Below are 17,384 nucleotides of genomic sequence, written 5' to 3' on the forward strand. Positions count from 1 at the left end.
CAAGTTTGTGCCACCAACTACAACCATGCAGTCCTTAGTGATGTCCTTTTTTCCCACATCTCTTTTCAGACTAGTCCGGGAGGTGACAGGAGTAAATGTCAACATGAGGGTTGGAATCCACAGTGGCAGAGTTCACTGTGGGGTCTTGGGCCTTAGGAAGTGGCAGTTTGATGTGTGGTCCAACGACGTTACGTTAGCCAACCACATGGAAGCAGGGGGCAAAGCTGGGTAAGTTGCTTCATCAAAGCTGTCGTGTCAATCTGTGTGTTGTTTTGTGTCTGACATGTCACGGTGAGGCGGGGAGGTGGGGGACAGAGGTTCAGAGAGTCTGTATGCCTGTAAAATGAACTGTGGGTGTAGTGTTCCATGTCTACATGTATTTGGTTACAGAAAGTCTACAAAATCCCAAGATGGGTATATCCTTCTGTGGTAAGAACTGAATTCCTTCTTTGTGAAACAAAGCTGACAGATACAGCAGAAATGAGCAGGCCTGTGCAAACACTAGCAGAGCTGGTCATGGTTGCAAAGAGATGTGACTGTAAGTTAACAGTGTTTGCTGGAGAGCATCCCAGCTATCGATAGATATTGTATGAAGCGTTGTTTCAGACCAGCCTTTTGTTTTGAAACATTCCTGTGAGAGAGCAGAATCTGTTCTTGTTTCATCGCTGTATGGACCAACTGAAGACTGAGTTGTTGCAAAGTTCATTCCGTGAGATAATCTTTCTATGTGCCTTTCCACCTTTTCTCTGCGCTGGAAGAAAGCACAAGACTGTGGTACTTGATAGGATACCTCTGCAAGGCACTGTTATACCACAGTGATTAATGTGATACAACAAAAAAGATACATGCTACAGTATATTACATGTGTCTGCTGAGTAGACACGTCCTTGTCAAGGGCCTGTGTTTGCCAAAAAAAGTGTATCTATCTGCTGTGTGTTAGAGCAAGGTGAATAAAAGAATGAGTGCTTTATATCTAAGGAGGTGCTTATAAATGGATGTATAAGATGCTTAACATGAAAACCTCTCTCTTTAAGAAGATGCCTCCTGGCCTGCTTCCTTTAAAACAGATGAAACTCCTGTACTACATCTGTAAGAGTAGTGGCATGGCCAAATAAATTGATTTTTATTGCTTGTTTGTTCCAGTACATGGAACCTGTCACTGACATGAACTGGATTTTTAGGTGATAACTTTTCAGAGCCTACAAAACTGGCTTGTCTTTTGTCTCATTCAAGGCGCATCCACATAACAAAAGCAACCCTGAACTATCTTAATGGAGACTATGAGGTGGAGCTGGGCTTTGGAGGGGAGCGCAACGCTTATCTGAAAGAGCACAGTATTGAGACTTTCTTGATTGTACGGTGCAGCCAGAAACGGGTAAGACCAAAGAAACTAATGCATTAAAAAATTTTAATAACTAGATGGTCTCCAACACACTAAAGTAGAGTGAACACCAGCCTTTATGGATAAGTGAGTTGATTACATGACCTTCAGTGCCAAAAATTTGTTTTTCTTTCCTCTTCCTGAACTTTTGCATGTGTAGCTACCTTCTGCATAAGATTTCTGCACCAAGTACTTTCTAGTTCTATCAAAGAAACTGTCCTGAGTTGTTTTCAAAATCATTTTGAAGAATGTTGTTAATATAGATATGTATTTTTTCAATTAAATTTGATACTTGTACAAGTTCTTAAAGAGATAGATTAAAACCACAAAGATCCCTTCTCTGTCAGATTACAGACAGAGGTCTTTTTGTCCACCTGCTCACCATATTGCAATGAACATAAAGATTAGAGCAGTTCTTACCATTACTTTTCAGCCTCTGTTTCTGAAGAGGGGAAAGTCTGGCCTACTGTAATGATGGATGACCACTGGGACAGTGGAATGAGATCATACCTACTGCTATGACATGGGTCAGGCTGCACAAAATAAGGGCATTACTGACTTGAACTTGAGTCCAGTCAAACTCAAATGGACTTCAGCCAATATATCTTCTTTTTGTGACACTGCCAATGACAGAAAATAGGTTGATGTTATCACTCGCTTGTATTCTTTTAAATAATGGCAGACTGTAATACTAGAAAAGGACCTTTTTGAACATCTATTTGAGCCTAGCCAATAATATTTCTCTAAGTAATTTCTGCACTATAGACACCACCTTCCTATTCACAGTACAGGCAAGCATATAAAGATTGGCCTGAATTGAAAATAATTTCAAACATTTCTGAATCTAAGACCAATTAAACCTTTCCACAGCTGTAAACATGACTACTATGAGATTAAATGAATTAGTTTTTGTGACATATTCCAATAACATGGTTGATTTGAATAACTATAACACCTATACAGAAATACTTTGTTGCCATTGCCTCATTTCCTGAGAGAATGGAAGCCTCAAATCTCCATAATGGATATTGTGTAAAAAATCTCCAAGAAGAGCTCTTATCATCTGCTGAAGAGAGAAGCTGATGTTTTGGTTTCTATCTGCTCATAAGATAAATCTCATTAACAATTGTCAATCTTCAAAAGAGGATTAGAGCTTGCAGTGCAAGATTATTGTTTCCTGAGCATCACTGCCTGTCAGTGGGCCAGCTGATGTTTATACCTAAACCACTGCTTCTTTGCTGGGTAAATTTACAAACATAAACCAAAATACCCTTATGGTCAGGCCCCATCTCTTGGGGTGGAGAAGCTATATTGACTTCTTAAATCATGCACTCACCAAGCTGTCTGTACGCTCTTGTGGAGAACTGAGGGTTTCTCTGGGGAGAAGAGGAAGACCTAAGATCAGGATTCTGCTCCTTGCTGGTATAGACAAAAAACTCAAAATCACAGATCACTTGGGGCTTGACTTCATTTTTGAAGGCAGGGCTGTCTTTTGACTAGGAGACTGGACAAAGACTCAGGAGAGATTTGGATTCCATTCCAGACTTAGATTTTGAGGAACTTGCATCTTTGTGCCTTGATTTGCTATGGTAAAATAAAACGGGTTCTCCCCTCCCTATTCTTTCACTGCTTTATATGTATTCATTGCAGCTCTGTTACATGGTGTAGCCCTCAGCTGAAGTCTCTAGGCACTACTGTAATGCTGCTCTAACGTGCTGCATCCCAGAGTAGCTAAGAATTGGGACATGTGCACAGCCTATGTAATTATTGGGCTAAATTGAAACATAAAGCAACTGCTACCCCAGATCATGGGTATTAGCGTTTAGCATTTGAGGGGCTCCTGGTTTGCCCATACTGCTGCAACTTTCTTGCTCCCATAGCCACTTTCTATCCCTTTGTGAATAGTTTAAGGTTCTCTCCCTCTTTAATAACTCATTTTCACATAATATGAAGATCAGAAGTGAGAAAAGCTTTCTCCCGTAGTCAGCTCAGTCAGTCTTGAATATTTTGCCTGATGCTAGGCAAAGTTCTAGCACTTCACTTTTTCCTTCCATTTCTGCTTGATTTTAATGACTTCTTGTGATGTATTTAGCCAGGTTTTTAGTTCAGTCTGTTCCAGTAATGGCCATAAATGTTCACCTAACTTAGTTCTGGGTTCCTGTGAGTCGTGTCTGGGTCCCTGCTGTCCTCACACACAAGGCACAGGATTTGCATGGACCTGAGAGCAGATGCATAGCTGACACAAGTAACTGTTTGCCTGAGCTATTCCTCAGTTCACACAGGCAGGCTTGAATTATCTGGATACCTAGTCCATCAGTCCCATAGCCATCAAAACCCAACAATACCAGGAGTTACAATGAATGTATAAAACGTAACAGCATCTGTTCCATACCCTTTCTGCTTACTGTTGCCATGGGGAGCCATAACTTTGAATTTCCTGTCTTTTTTTGTTTATTTGACTTTTTCATCATGTTAATGCCATTTCTTTGGCACAGAGTAAATGGGAGGAACATTTATCTAATATTTTTGTTCCAGGAACTCAGACTATCTCCTTCTTTGAAATTACAGGGTTTTTTCTTCTTAAGGATGCTGTTAACTGAAATATATTTAGTTGAGTTTTAGGGTGGGAAGAGCTAAATCCTGATCACTCAGTCTTTAAATAACATCCCTAGAGCTGAAAATGTAGTCCTTGTTTTCTATCTGGTACACAGAAGAGTTGCTTTCTATTGAAAGAGAATAAACTGCAAAGTTTTAAAATCCAGTCTGTTTTGGTTTCTCTCTCCTCATCTTTACCTCCAGATCCACTTTTACATTTCTGTTTGCCTTGTCCTGTGATGATGCTGCTCTTGTGGGTGAGCGCTTACCTGTGAAGAAGACAGTGCTCAGATACCCCAGAGCAGTGCAGAAGTGACTTTATTATTGCAGTGTTTTGTTCCCCTAGATAAAAATTTTCATCCATTTTTTTGAAAGCATAGATCCAAAGTTCCAAATTTGTTTTCCTTGTGTTTGCTTTCAATTCCTTAAGCTAGGGGTTTGGTGATTAAAATACAAAACAGTCTTAACTGTGTGAAATACAAAGGGTGCCATGCATTTCATTGTAATGTGAACCTATATATATATATATATACACACATATACATATATAAGTATATATATAAAAAGTAATTCTTGTCATAAAATTTACAGGCTCCACCATAAAGGTCTGTTGAATCTTTTGCTGTTGTTTGTTTGCTTCCATTAGTGCTAACAGTGGGCTGCTCTAAAATCTGGTTGCTCTGGTGCCTGATTGCTCTGGTTGTCTGGTGTCTGCTGTCAGACAGAAATTGTATCCCCTCTCTCCCTCTCAGCCTTTCTTCTCCTAAGATAAACTTTCCTAATCTCTTGTCACAATAAAGAAGAGACAAGCACAAGCTCTCTCAGCAAGCTCTTAATTTTTGTGATCATCAAAGGAAACCTTTACCTTTTGCATAGTTGCATTATCTTGGTGTCTGATATTTATTCTGTGATGAACTAATGTGATTCTTGATAATTAAGTGAAGTTTCTGACTGTAATCTCTAAGTGAATGATCATGCATTTTGTACACTTGAATCTCTCAGGTCCCATTTCTACTATGTCAGTCCTCAAACATCAGGTGCTAATACTCGTTTTTTTCTTGTCTATCAGATACAACCTCTGCTTCTCTCGTTAGCTAAGTCTGTCATTGCTACACTTGGTGCCAAACGTAATGAGAAAAAAATTAAACAAAATCTTCCGTGAGACTAATCATCGAGTAACTCTACTAGTAACTTTCATCCAGCCTAATACCTCCGCCTTCAAAACCATCTCTTGCCATTTCACTGGAAACCAGCTCTTTGCCCAGCTTCCTATTCTCCATCTGTCTTAGCCATTAAGCACTCCAGCACAGCACTCTGTATGGAAAAAACAAGGCCAGTGAGAGCTACTGTATTTTTTCTGTCTAGAAAAACTTGGATGCTCTCAAGGCATCCAAGCCCAGCATTTCAAATACTCCAAGCCCAGCACTGGTTGCTCTACAAGTTCTGTGTCATGATCCCTGACTAAATAGTTATTAAAAGTATCTGAAATTGCAGTTGGCAGTTTTGCACAGATCTGGGATGGACTTCAACACATCACACTTAAGTTTTGCTTCCAGCTTAGTCATGTTTTCCGTTTATAACCCTATGCTTATGGTCCTTCTTCCCTTTTGCCTCTACTGTGGCAGTAGTGATTTTCTGAAGAGAAATAATCTGTTCCTTTGGTTCTAGGGTCATGTAGATTTTTCAGTTTCTGTTATCCTTGTGTAATACACGGTGACTTACACAGGGTGACTTCTGTCCTTATTCAGTATTTTTTTCATTCATTTGGATATGTGTTTCTAATGGACTTATTACCTTAACATGAAAGAAATACAGGAATTCTCTAAGGAGATCTTTGCCTTTCCTCCATTACTGGCTTTGCATCTTCATTCTTTATCTGAAAGTCTGTGTTCCCAGATAAACAGCAAATTATCAGCTAGAATTACTAATACTATTACCCAGATCTTTACTGATTCCCAGACTTAACCCCAAGGCATTGTAGTGAACTACACAGCATTACTCAGTACAATGTCTTTAGCCTTCCACAGAGTGGTTTTGTTTTATTCTTGTTATACTTTTTTGGTTTTAAGTTTACCCTGAAGACTGGAGCATTCCTAACACACAGCTCTGTACCTCCACCTCCACAACTTTTATATCTGTCCTTCTGCATTTTATTCAAAATGTCCGCCCCAGTCATTAGTGCTATCCTATTACATCCCTGCTATTCTTACACTACTCAGTTTAATTATTGTAATATCCAGTAGTCCCAGTTCTTGTGCCGCCCAAGTTGCTGGAGTTTGTACAGGAGCATGTCACTTGGTGGTTGTTGGCAACTTTCTGCTCTTCTTTGAGATCAGGTGCTGCACTTATTTGCAGAACCATCAAAAATACTCTTCTCATCATCACTTCTAATCACTGATAAAAGCTTTACTGTGAGAAGGGTGGAAAAGTATGTTTGGAGGAGTGGGAAACAGACCTTAAGCTGAATAGGATTTTAATAGCACAGTCAGTTTACAGCTACTTTTATTGTCCTCAACTTTGTCAGAAGTCTGGGGAAATGCTTTGCTTTGAACACAAATGGAAGCAAAACGTGACTATGAACAGATGAGAAATACTGCTGACTAAGCACTGTGCTGAGTGCACAAAGTTGGCAGACTGAAAAATGTTTATTTTTTTCTAATGTCTTTTAATTGCAGTAAACATGGGTGTTTCTTTAACAATAGCAGGTACACAACAGTTTCAGAAAGGATTGTTGATGGTGGCCTTAAAACAGTTCAACAATACTTTGGCTGTAACTCCTAGAAAAACAACTTTCATTCTTTTCTAAATAGCGTCCTGGAACTCCATCCAGCTGAAGAAACAAAATGGTCCTTTAAATGTTGTGCATGTGACTCTCCTAAACCACAATCAATCTAATGTGATGATTCCTTAATTTAACAAATTTAATCACAGCTCAGCAGGGTTCCACTCATGTAGATTTATGAAGGCAGTGGTTTGGAGCATGTAGCACTGCAAGAAATATCATTCACATGTCAATAGGACTTCAAGACAATTTATAGAATAATACATAGCTGAATCTGAAATGGCTGTGATCCATGCTCAGATTTCATTGCTTTGTTGCACTGATAGTGATCAATATGTTGGAAAATCCTATCACACACTAAAGAAGTAACAGGCATTCTTGGTGCAATTGATAAGTATAAGAAAATCCCAGCTATTTCTGCAGTTTTGCTATAGCGTTACTGTAGCTCAGTGTGTGGGAACTGGTGGTGGGAACACAATAAAACCTCTGGGAATAAGATTTACAGTCTCTCTGTGAGTCAAGATTTGAAAAGTTCCCACAACAGCTTTCTGGAGTTTAGCCACTTTAAACCTGAAAAACTCATTGCTGGCAGAAACTTTTGCACCTGCTCCTGTTGTTGGTAGTACCTGTAATGAGTAAGACTGAAAGGTATCATCACTTCCTTTTCTTTATTTTTCTTTCCAGTCTTGTTATGCCTTAGGTAGCCCTGTGTGCAAGTTGTCCTCATGCCGTCAATTAGCCAGGAAGAAACAGAGGAGGGATCCTCATAAATTTCCACAGAGGAGCTGTGATCCTTCTAATTCTTCATTTTTAGAGTTTGTTATTATCATCACCTACTGAACAAGTGATTTTTCACAAAATAAATTAGCTCAACTTTTTAAAATATCAGGTTTAAAAAAAATGTTTTTGAATAAATATTGATGTTAACAGCAAAGTCCTGCTGTTCAAGATAATATAGTAGCACAGTACGTAATGTGGGAAACCAAAAATCCACTATGCTTGTATATATGTGTTTTAATCTGATTGAAAATATTGCTGAAACATAGTTCACAATCCAGTGGAAACCTTCTACAGGGAGTGGGGGGAAATACTGCCAGAGTTCATGTAGCCATGGAAAATTTATGGTGCCTGACCTCATGGTTAGAAATGATCTCAGAAGTATATATTTATCCATTTGTCCCACCCTCACCTCAACCCAGATGTGTCAATGAACATGTACGAGCCCTTTTATTCCCTTCAAATTCATCAGGGGATGCTTCAGAGTCACTAGCACTAGCAGCAGGTAGAAGGATCACTCACTGGCTGAAAGGGGTTAGTACATCTGCTTGGATTTTTGGCATAAAGGTTTTTCTCAAATTCTAATCAAATTTACTAACTCGGGGGGGGGGGGGGGGGAACCTGCTATATGTATCTTTTATCATCTATTGATGTAAAGGCATTTACAATGTAACCAAATAGCTTTGCTTTTATAGGTCCTGAGACTAGTTTCAGCATCTGGGTTTTTTGACTGCTTTTGGTTGAAAACCCTTCACTAAGCTGTAATAAAATGGATTGACAATGTCACCTCTATTATTGAAAACAATATATATTTGCTGGGAGATAATGAAACTGTATTTCCTACCAGTTTTCTGGCATCACATCTTAGAATAAAGAAGCACAACTATGAAAAAGATTGCATAACTGAAAAAAAAACAAGAAAGTGCTACAAATGGTGGCAGAGACCAAACAGAGCAGTGACTTTTAAAAAACAAAACCTCAAACCAACTCAAATCTGGACATCAGCGTTGCATCACATTAATGTATTTTTAGAAACATTTAAAACGCAGCTCTCCTGGAGGTTATGCAGTGGCTCTGTCATGATTGCTCACATGAAATTCAGCTGGTGCCAAGTGATGGAGTTTTCAGCTCTTTCAGATGAAACAGTGGTGGGTTTGATGCAAAGAAGAGGCAACGTGGGAGGCACTTGCTGTCCTGGGAGCGTGCAATGTGGGAGCATGTGTGGTTCTCCCCAGCAAACATCCCGGGGAGCTGACAGCTCCCTTGGGTTTGCTCCCACTGAATTTCCTTGAGATCCTACATATGTCATCCTGGCTGGGTGGAAAAAGATCTTTGCTGGCAGCCTGGGGCTGCAATGACCACTGCTACTTACTGTCATGGGGCCAGTTGGGTGTCCGGCACAGGGCTTCTGTCGCAAGTGGCCCCATGTCCCCAGCTAGTGGCCATGAAGCCTGCAGCACTACATTCCTGGGAACGTCTGGTGCCTGCGTGGTGAGCTTGTGGTCTCATGGGAAATGTTGTCATTGTAGCTGTCTTTTCTTTGCAAGAAAAGAAATTATGATTTCCCATGCTTGTCAATCAGGCAGCTTTCCCCAGCACTGAATTTTAGCAGGCTTTTTAAAATTTCTTTTAAAAAAAATAATTTAAGGCAGCATAACACTTGACATTTAACTCTCTGGTTACCGTGGAAATAACACCAGGTATTTCGCAAACTTCTGACAGGTACAAGTTAGAATGAATAGTGGGGAATCAAAATAAACAGGTAAGGAGAGCAGACTCCATGCAAAAAAAAGATGTGGACCTACCTGTATTGTCATACAACACTTGAACAAAAATTCTAGAGTTTAAAACAACTGATGCTTTCTTTTTAAATTATTTGGTTGTCTGAACACTTTCTGAAATCTGAAATTAACTCCGATGTCTAATTTTTTCAGTAATCTTATGGAAGCAGCACTTCTCTTGAAAAAGTTTAATATCTCAGTAATAAACAGCCAAGTTGTAGCTATCCCTACTGTCCAAATTTTCAAGCTTTCCAGAGTTTGTCTCTTTTAAGCAAAGATGTAATCATTGCCACCCCTCTGCCTTCTGAGTCAGTACAGGTAAATCGCACAGTCCTCACGGACTCTAGCAGTCCTTGCTAGAGAAGATTAAAGGGTTTGATCTTGTGCAATAAACTCCTGTCTTTCCACAGAACACATTCCACGGGGAAACCTGCCTGTCTTTTTAGCTAGGGAATATACCCAAAATAAGGAACTAACCAGCCTCTTGTTTAGCCTAGTTACGTGCTGCACTTCTGTGCTCTTGTAACTGGCATTGAGCTTGAATAAAGCCTTTCTGACAGATCCTGTGCAAATTTTGCAGTAAGCTCCAATTACAACCACGATTCAAAACCAAGCTCTAGTAACAAAACCAAAGACTTTGACCAAACTTCAGGAAAGTTAGTGTCAATGATAAAATTTGCAGCTAGCGTTAGGGTAGAGGAGAACCATTTTGTCACGCTCTGCAATACCGTTACCTTTAACAGATACACAGTTTAAGTTGTTTGCAAGATTTACATGCTTTCCTTAGCATGTCTGGAAAGATGCTCTTGCAAATGTGGAAAATTATTTGCTTGTACCTACAGAGAAAGGTGTCCTCTATTCCCATAGCTTCAAGGAGCTTCAAGGGTCCTCTTCTTCAACCAGATTGCTCTGTGTGTCATTTCTCTTGCAGATGCACCAGTCTAGGTTGGTTTTTTTTTTGGAGGACCCTCTATGTAGTATCTCAGCTTGCAACTGCAATGTCCTATCTGAAATTATTCAGTTTGATTCAGTTTACTAAAAAATAAAATAGATGTCTCCATTTTGGAGTGCTCTCTGTGTTTACACAGGTTATGGTGGTTATTCAAAACAAGCAAATGTGTAAAATGGTGGGCACCACTTGGAGGAAGTGTTCTAAAAAATGGGAAGAAAAAGAAATGGTGGACTGGGACTGCTCCTGATCAGCAGCCACTTCATAAAGTTCAAGGTGCAAAGCCAGCTTCTAGAGTGAGAGATCAGAAGTGAGAGATGCTTGGAGAATGACTGCCATGTAAACATTTCAAAATTTATTCTGCATTTCTCTCTCATTTGTATTTCAGAAAGACGAGAAAGCCACAATAGCCAAGATGAACCGTCAACGCGCTAATTCCATCAGCCATAACCCGCCACACTGGGGTGTTGACCGGCCCTTTTATAACCACCTTGGAGCTCACCAGGTCTCCAAAGAGATGAAGAGAATGGTAATGCCTTGCTTTATGGATGTTAATTTATTTTCTTCTTAATACAGCATTACATATCCCTCCCTGGTTTGTCTGAAGGTTTTTGCAGCCCCAACGGCATTTTCCAAATGGGGGTGGTAAAGTCTACTTTGACTCCAGAAATAATAATAATTGGTACATTTGGAGGTGAGTGTTTGTGAGATGAGGCCCAAGGTTGGTTGAGAGGTGAAGGGAGGCTGAATGGCACAAAGAAGGCTCTTTTGTCTGACTTGTCCCACGTTCTGAAAACTCATCCAGGCTGTGTGAGAAGACGTGATTATCTACAAACATTGCTCAGTAACCCAAGCATTCAAACAGCAGCTGAAATATACATTTGTACTAGATCATTACAGACTTCAGCCCCTGCAAAGGTTTCTTGCTTGCATTGCAACAGCCAGATGCTGTTCACCTTCTATAAGCTACATGCCCATGTATACTCATGGGTCCCTAGGAATCATGCAGCTATGTATAACTCTCGAGAATACATTCTCAAATACATGGATTAATTGGCCTAAGGTAGCAGGCATCTTCGTTTCTTGCTTATACCTTTCAGTCCTTCTAAGTTAAAATGCACAAGAGCTAGTTACCAACGCAATTGAACTGAGAGCACTTTTATGGCTTGTTTGACTGAAAGTTGTAGATGATGTCTTTGTTTCCTGCAATAACGATGAAGAAAAGAGGGTTTCTATTATAATGGCTATTTGTAATAATAAAAATATTTAACACCTCTATAATTGCATGGATAATCAGATTGCTCTATGACCTTATTAATGCTGTTTTGACCTTTCAGGCACAGTCAAAAGTGCGTATTTGTTGCCATCTTTGTTGCCTGTAGTCAAAGTTCTGCTCCAGATCACCAAAGCCTTAAAGTATTCAAAGAACTTTTTAACATGAGGTTCACTCCCACAGCTTAAAAATTTTGGCATAGATAAAAGCAACTGCATATGGTGTCTTCTAATGGGAAATGCTGGCACATTTATTAATAGTTGATGCTAATATTATTCAATCATAATATTATTTTACAGTGCTAAACCAAATTTCTTAATCTCCATAGTAATGTTTCTTTCATTTCTCAGATCTCCAAATGAGGGCTTCTGACATAAGCGTACAGATCAGTGGAACTGTGCATTTTTTATGTGGACTTTTCAATAGGGTGTGCTCAATAGGCATGACATTATTAGAAAAGCCTAATCACACTAGCACATAATTATAATTATGAGTTTCTTTGAATAGCTTTTAAGGGATTCTTGCAGGCTCCTGTTCAGAAACAAGGTGTAAGCATGCCAAATGGTATTATGCTTCTTGGTGTTAATTACAGTTTGCCATGTCTAGCTGGTTGTTCAGTTGGAAAAACATAATTATTTATTGAAATATCAAGCTGAGTCCTAAAAACTTCACTGCCCCTCACTTGCAGGAGGAAAAGCTTCTCTTTTTTTCTTTTCCCCCTTATCTTGAGCCTTTCCCTGTAATGGTATTTACCTTTTTATAAATTCAGCAGCTCAGAAAATCTTTTCTACTCAATCTGCTTCTGTACTGCCTCTTGTATAAAGCTCTTTTTTGAGAGGCTGATGTTGCATGCGTCAGGACACTTCTTGAAAACCAATTGAAACCTGATTCAGATGTATTATTTTCAGCTAGACTTTTTGTTGTTCTTGGGGACTATTTTTTAAAATCTGTTATTTACAGTATTGCCCACTGCTTTATGTTTGAGGTGCTTTAGTCAAAATGAAAACATGCTGCTCTCCGTGGCCTAGAGAGCATTTTAGTATCTGCTAGATGGACATTTTATTGATTAGATCATAGGAACAATCTCTATCTCCTGTCTCAACTCCCTCTGTGTTAGCTTCTAATTTAAATACGCATTTCTTTGTACCAGCCAGCTTTGCACAGTACTTTATTTGTCTGTAATCTCTAACATTGTGTTACATGGGTTCTGCGTGTGCTTAAATGCATGCACAGTGCACGCTGGCTGCACACACGTGCACACTGGCTGCAAACTGCCTGCTTAGAAATACAAAAAACAGACAGACAGAACGGGGGCAGAACTACAAAGGCTTTTTTCAGTGCTCCTCTGGGATGACTTGTCATTGATCTAGGTAAGCCACACCAGCTTTCAAAGCTGCTGAAACTGTGCTCTTTGTTCCACGTTACCCACCTTTCCCCCAGACCTCTTGTGTGTAATTATATGTAGCCTTTTTTCTTGGGAAACTACAAACATGTAAGGTTGGATTAGTCAAAGTAGTATGCCGAAGGTAGGCAGTGCAACATTGCCTTTCTCTTCAAAACCTGGGACTCCTTAGCCCTGTAATTTCAAAACAGGTGTTTATAAGGGTAATGGTGAGATAGTCCTCAGGCAGGAGCCAGGTAATGCTGCAGTGATGTGGAGTTACATTATATTGTTATGTAGATATGAATACATTTGTGTGTAGGGAGTAATATGGATGGTTATAAAGGACACAGTTTTTTGTCACAAACTTAGAACATTTTGCGTTATGAAGACCACCATATTTCCAGAAAAAACAGAGGCAGTTTTTTTGTGGTGCTACTTACAATTCCCTGAGAGAGAACATTCAAGTTCCCTGAATTGCATTTTTGGGAGGAAACTGTTATATTTACTGGAAAAGAGAATTATTTTGGCCATTTTTCTTGCCTTTGAACTCTGGCTGTGGTAGCTGTCTCTAGTCTTAGGATATATTAGCAGTAGTCCTGGATGGGACAGATTAGTGTCAAAGGTAGCCATATACTCCTTTTTTTCCAGCCCTCCTCTTTTGTTGTGGCATTTCAGCATGCTGCCATGTCTGGGCACATCGGCAGTGCATCTGGTGAGCTTTGTGTGGGAGGGCAGCCTGGCCGGTGGCATGGGGAGGTCTTTGGTCCCTGCTTTTCTCCACGTTGTGGCTTGGAGCTTAACCTCTGCTGGGTCCAGCTGACTTTCTATGATGCTCCTAAGCTAAGTTGTTCCCCTTGGCACACAGGAGTTTAGTCAGGCACTTGCACACACATATAAAGAAGACAAAATACCCTACACGTGTCCATGCAGCAATAATCTAAAATGTCCTGGAAAACTGGAGTATTTTCCTAGTCCTACCCTAGCTAACTGGGGCACAAGTCAGCTGGGATTGCAACTGTGCCAGCTCACGCCATCCTGCCCAACAGCCCCTCCATCTCCGTCACGCACCAGTCTGCTTTCCAGACCATCCCCAATCCTTCTTTTTCCCCTGCCATTGCTTAGTGGTGGCCTTCCTTGCTGTACAGAGCCTCCAGGGAGGCAGCAAGCAGGAGACACCGACGTTGCCCATTGCTGACCCCCATGAGCTGGTGGAGCCACTGCCTGGAGAAAGCCGGTCCTGGGGGCTGTGCCGAGTTGGGCTGCCAGGTCAGTGGCTGCCCCTAAAAAACCTGGAAAATTTGCAGCAGAGGAAGGTCAGATACAAACGGCATGGGAGGGCAAAGAGCCTTGCTCCGAGCTGGCAGCCTGTGCTGGAGCCCTGGCCCTGGAGCCCGTGTTGTTGGACAGGGTGATGCTGCCGGCGTGGAGCAGGAGGAGGGCTGGCTGCCGCCCTCCCCCTGGGCAGGCAGAGAGGCCTGGACAGGATCAGCTTTGTGGCTGTATACAGAGTATGAAAAGAGCCAGAGCACGGCAGAAGAGCAGCACAGCTGCTTTCTATTTTTATTGCTTTTTACAGCATGTTTTCTTGTTTCCTAAACAAAAGCGGTCAGTCCAGGACCAGTGACTGTATCTCTCTGGAAATGCAGACTTTTGTACTGCTCGTGATGCACGCAAAGGAGCAGCGTTCCCCCACGTACACCAGCCTTGTCTTCCCCACTGTCTCTCTGGTCCAGTTTTCAATTGCAAAAGGGTCAGAAATAAATGGACTTGAAAGCATTTGAGAGTACAGGTATATTTATAGCTATAACAATATTTATACACCACTAAGAAATACTTTGCTTTTCCCAGTATAGATTTCAGAGTGCTTTTATAAATATTGATGGATTTTAGACTTCTGGAAATAATACTCATGTCTCAGTTTTCATGAGCAAAACAAAATTACTATTAAAAAAACCCCAATTTGGGGATTGTAGTTGACTGTAAACTGAAAGAGGTTTGTTGTAAACAGCAACAAAAAGGCAAATGTTGATACCTTCCAAAATTACAGCTTTGTTCTAGATGACAAATGATTCCCTTGCATCTTTTACCCTCCTTAGCATTATTAAGGTCATAGCTGGAAAACCACATCCAGTTTGGGATTACAATGCTTTAGGAGAGTGTGGATGAATTGGAGATAGTCCAGTGGAGAAAATTACAAATTATGAGAGTTCAACAGTGTGACCTGTGAAGAAGTGTTGACGTATTGGGTTTGTTTAGTCTAGAAGGGAGAAGACTGATTAGAAACAAGAGTCTTCAAATACATGAAGATTTGTAAGGACAGAAGATAATGATAAATCATTCTCCATGACTGCAAAGGGCAGGATTAAAAAATAATCATTTTAATTTGCTGCAAGGAAGATCTAAGTTAAGAAAAAGCTTAGATGCAAGGAATAGGCTATGTAAGGAGTTTGTGGAATTCCGGATTTTCCTGAAAACATTTTATTTATTTTATTCAGGGCTTTTCAGTCTGGAGGGGCATCACAAAATCCTTTGCAAATATAGAAACAATAACATAAAAAATTAGGAGAATTTATAGGGAATAAAGAACATAAGAATAATATGAGATGGATGTAAAGATTTTACAAAGTTTCCAATCTGGGCTGCACAGAACTTCGAGGCATCAATCTCCCCCCTGACAGATACTTGTCTAGCCCTTGTTTAAAAACCTCAAAGGATGGAAATCCCACAGTCTTGATGGGCATCCTTTTCAACAGATTGATTATTTTTCTTGATGTTTTGCTTCACAGTCCCTCACTTCAATTTTAAAACGCAATGCTGCGTGAGCTATTCACAGCCCATTGAGGACAGCTTAATTTTCTCTTCTTTACCATTACCTTTTCTGTATTTTAAGACTATTACCATGTCTCTGCACAGCTCCGATTCCCTCACCAAGTTTGTTCCCTAGTTGGTGCTTTCCAGCCCGGTGATTGTTCTTGTTCCCCTCCGAGCACTTGCCGTTTCATCGATAAGAGGCAGCGCCCGCGCTGAACCCAGCTCTCCTACTGAGGTTTTATTAGTGCTGCCCAGAAGACGGTCATTTTTGAGCTCTTACAACCAGACTTGACACAGCCTAATGCTGTCTGGCTTCCAAAAAAAAAAAAAGCCTTAGTTGTGTCATGAGATCTACTCAGCTGTGGAAGGTCCTGCTGTTGGATCTTAAGGCTGCCATACAGCTATCGTATTTATTTTACACTGGCTAGTATGAGTGAGCAGCTTAGCTTGTTCCACTGATACATGCTTTGGGGAAGGTTTACTTCAGAAACAGGTACCTCTGAGTCCTTATAATCAAATGTGAGCAGAGTGGCTAACGTGATTACTGACCCTAGCTGTAGATGCCTGACAGATTTCCTTTTATTTTTTCAGCTGCTGGAAGTTTAACATTAGGAAGTTTAGGAACAGACAGAGGAAACCCTGAAGGTCTGCCATACTGATTTCAGTCTGACCATGCTTCTGTCATGAGTCTGAGTACAACTAATGAAGCATTTAATTTGCAATGAAATTCTGTATGATGTCGATGTTAGTTACAAAGTAAAAACTGAAATAAAATCAAATAGGGGTTATACACATGTAGGAAATATGACTGCATGCATATGTTAAAAATGTGAGACAAGGCTATAAAAATGCATCGTGGGTATGGCCAGTGCAATAAAGAACAAGCTCTTCTTTCAGGTAGGCACTGCCTGATTCCTTGTGGCGCTGCTCAGAGCTCTGCACAGACTTCTGCAGGATATCTGATTGCTTGGTGTTTACTGTCTAATGAAACAACACTCATCTACAAGCCTGGTCATTTAACCATAAAATATAATTCCTTGTCCTATTCACCCTGTCCTAAATCAAAGAATTCTCTGCATGTTGAATCACAAATACAGCAGCTCACTTCCTCCCTTTATGTCTCCAAGTTGCCCTTCTAATAGATTTTCTTGTTACTTGGAAATCAAAACTGGGGAACAGGTACATTAGATGAACTATAGCTAGTTCTGTGCCAACACTACCACTTAAACATCAAAAATTATTAAAAAATTAAAATAAAACTCAGTAGGGCAAGTTTTCCTCAGTCAATAGTGCAGCCCCATCAAAGAGAAGTGGACTTGAGTCCATGAATGGGGCACCAAGGGTTCACCCTCCTTCTAAAGGTTTCATTTAACTGAAGGTCACCATTATCCTCTTTTCCAGCAATCATCTGCTAAATCTGGTAATAGCAACATTGACGTCAGTGGAGCTGGACAGGGGCACCCAATGGAAAAGAATTTGACCCACTATTTTTTCTCCACTATTGTAGTATGCAGAATCCCCTGAACTTGTAATCAAGCAGGGAGAAACCCTCAAGCAATGCTTTCTGTTGTAATCTCTACATATTGCTATAGACCTGGGAGGAAATTGTTAGTCTAGTCTGAGTTCTGTATAGCCAGTTTGGTTTAGACAG

The 17,384-nt window shown here is 40.4% G+C and overlaps 1 protein-coding gene across 1 annotated transcript in view; it reads left to right on the forward strand.

Moving 5' to 3' along the window:
* Positions 1-17,384, forward strand: part of ADCY5 (adenylate cyclase 5) — a 220,636-nt gene that overhangs the window by 163,374 nt on the left and 39,878 nt on the right. The window contains exons 6-8 of the mRNA XM_069780958.1: positions 70-228; positions 1,234-1,375; positions 10,654-10,794. Of these exons, the coding sequence (XP_069637059.1) occupies positions 70-228; positions 1,234-1,375; positions 10,654-10,794 (442 nt within the window). The remainder of the gene's footprint in view (positions 1-69; positions 229-1,233; positions 1,376-10,653; positions 10,795-17,384) is intronic.

Source organism: Haliaeetus albicilla, chromosome 4, assembly GCF_947461875.1.
Source record: "Haliaeetus albicilla chromosome 4, bHalAlb1.1, whole genome shotgun sequence".
Classification (NCBI taxonomy): Eukaryota; Metazoa; Chordata; class Aves; order Accipitriformes; family Accipitridae; genus Haliaeetus; species Haliaeetus albicilla.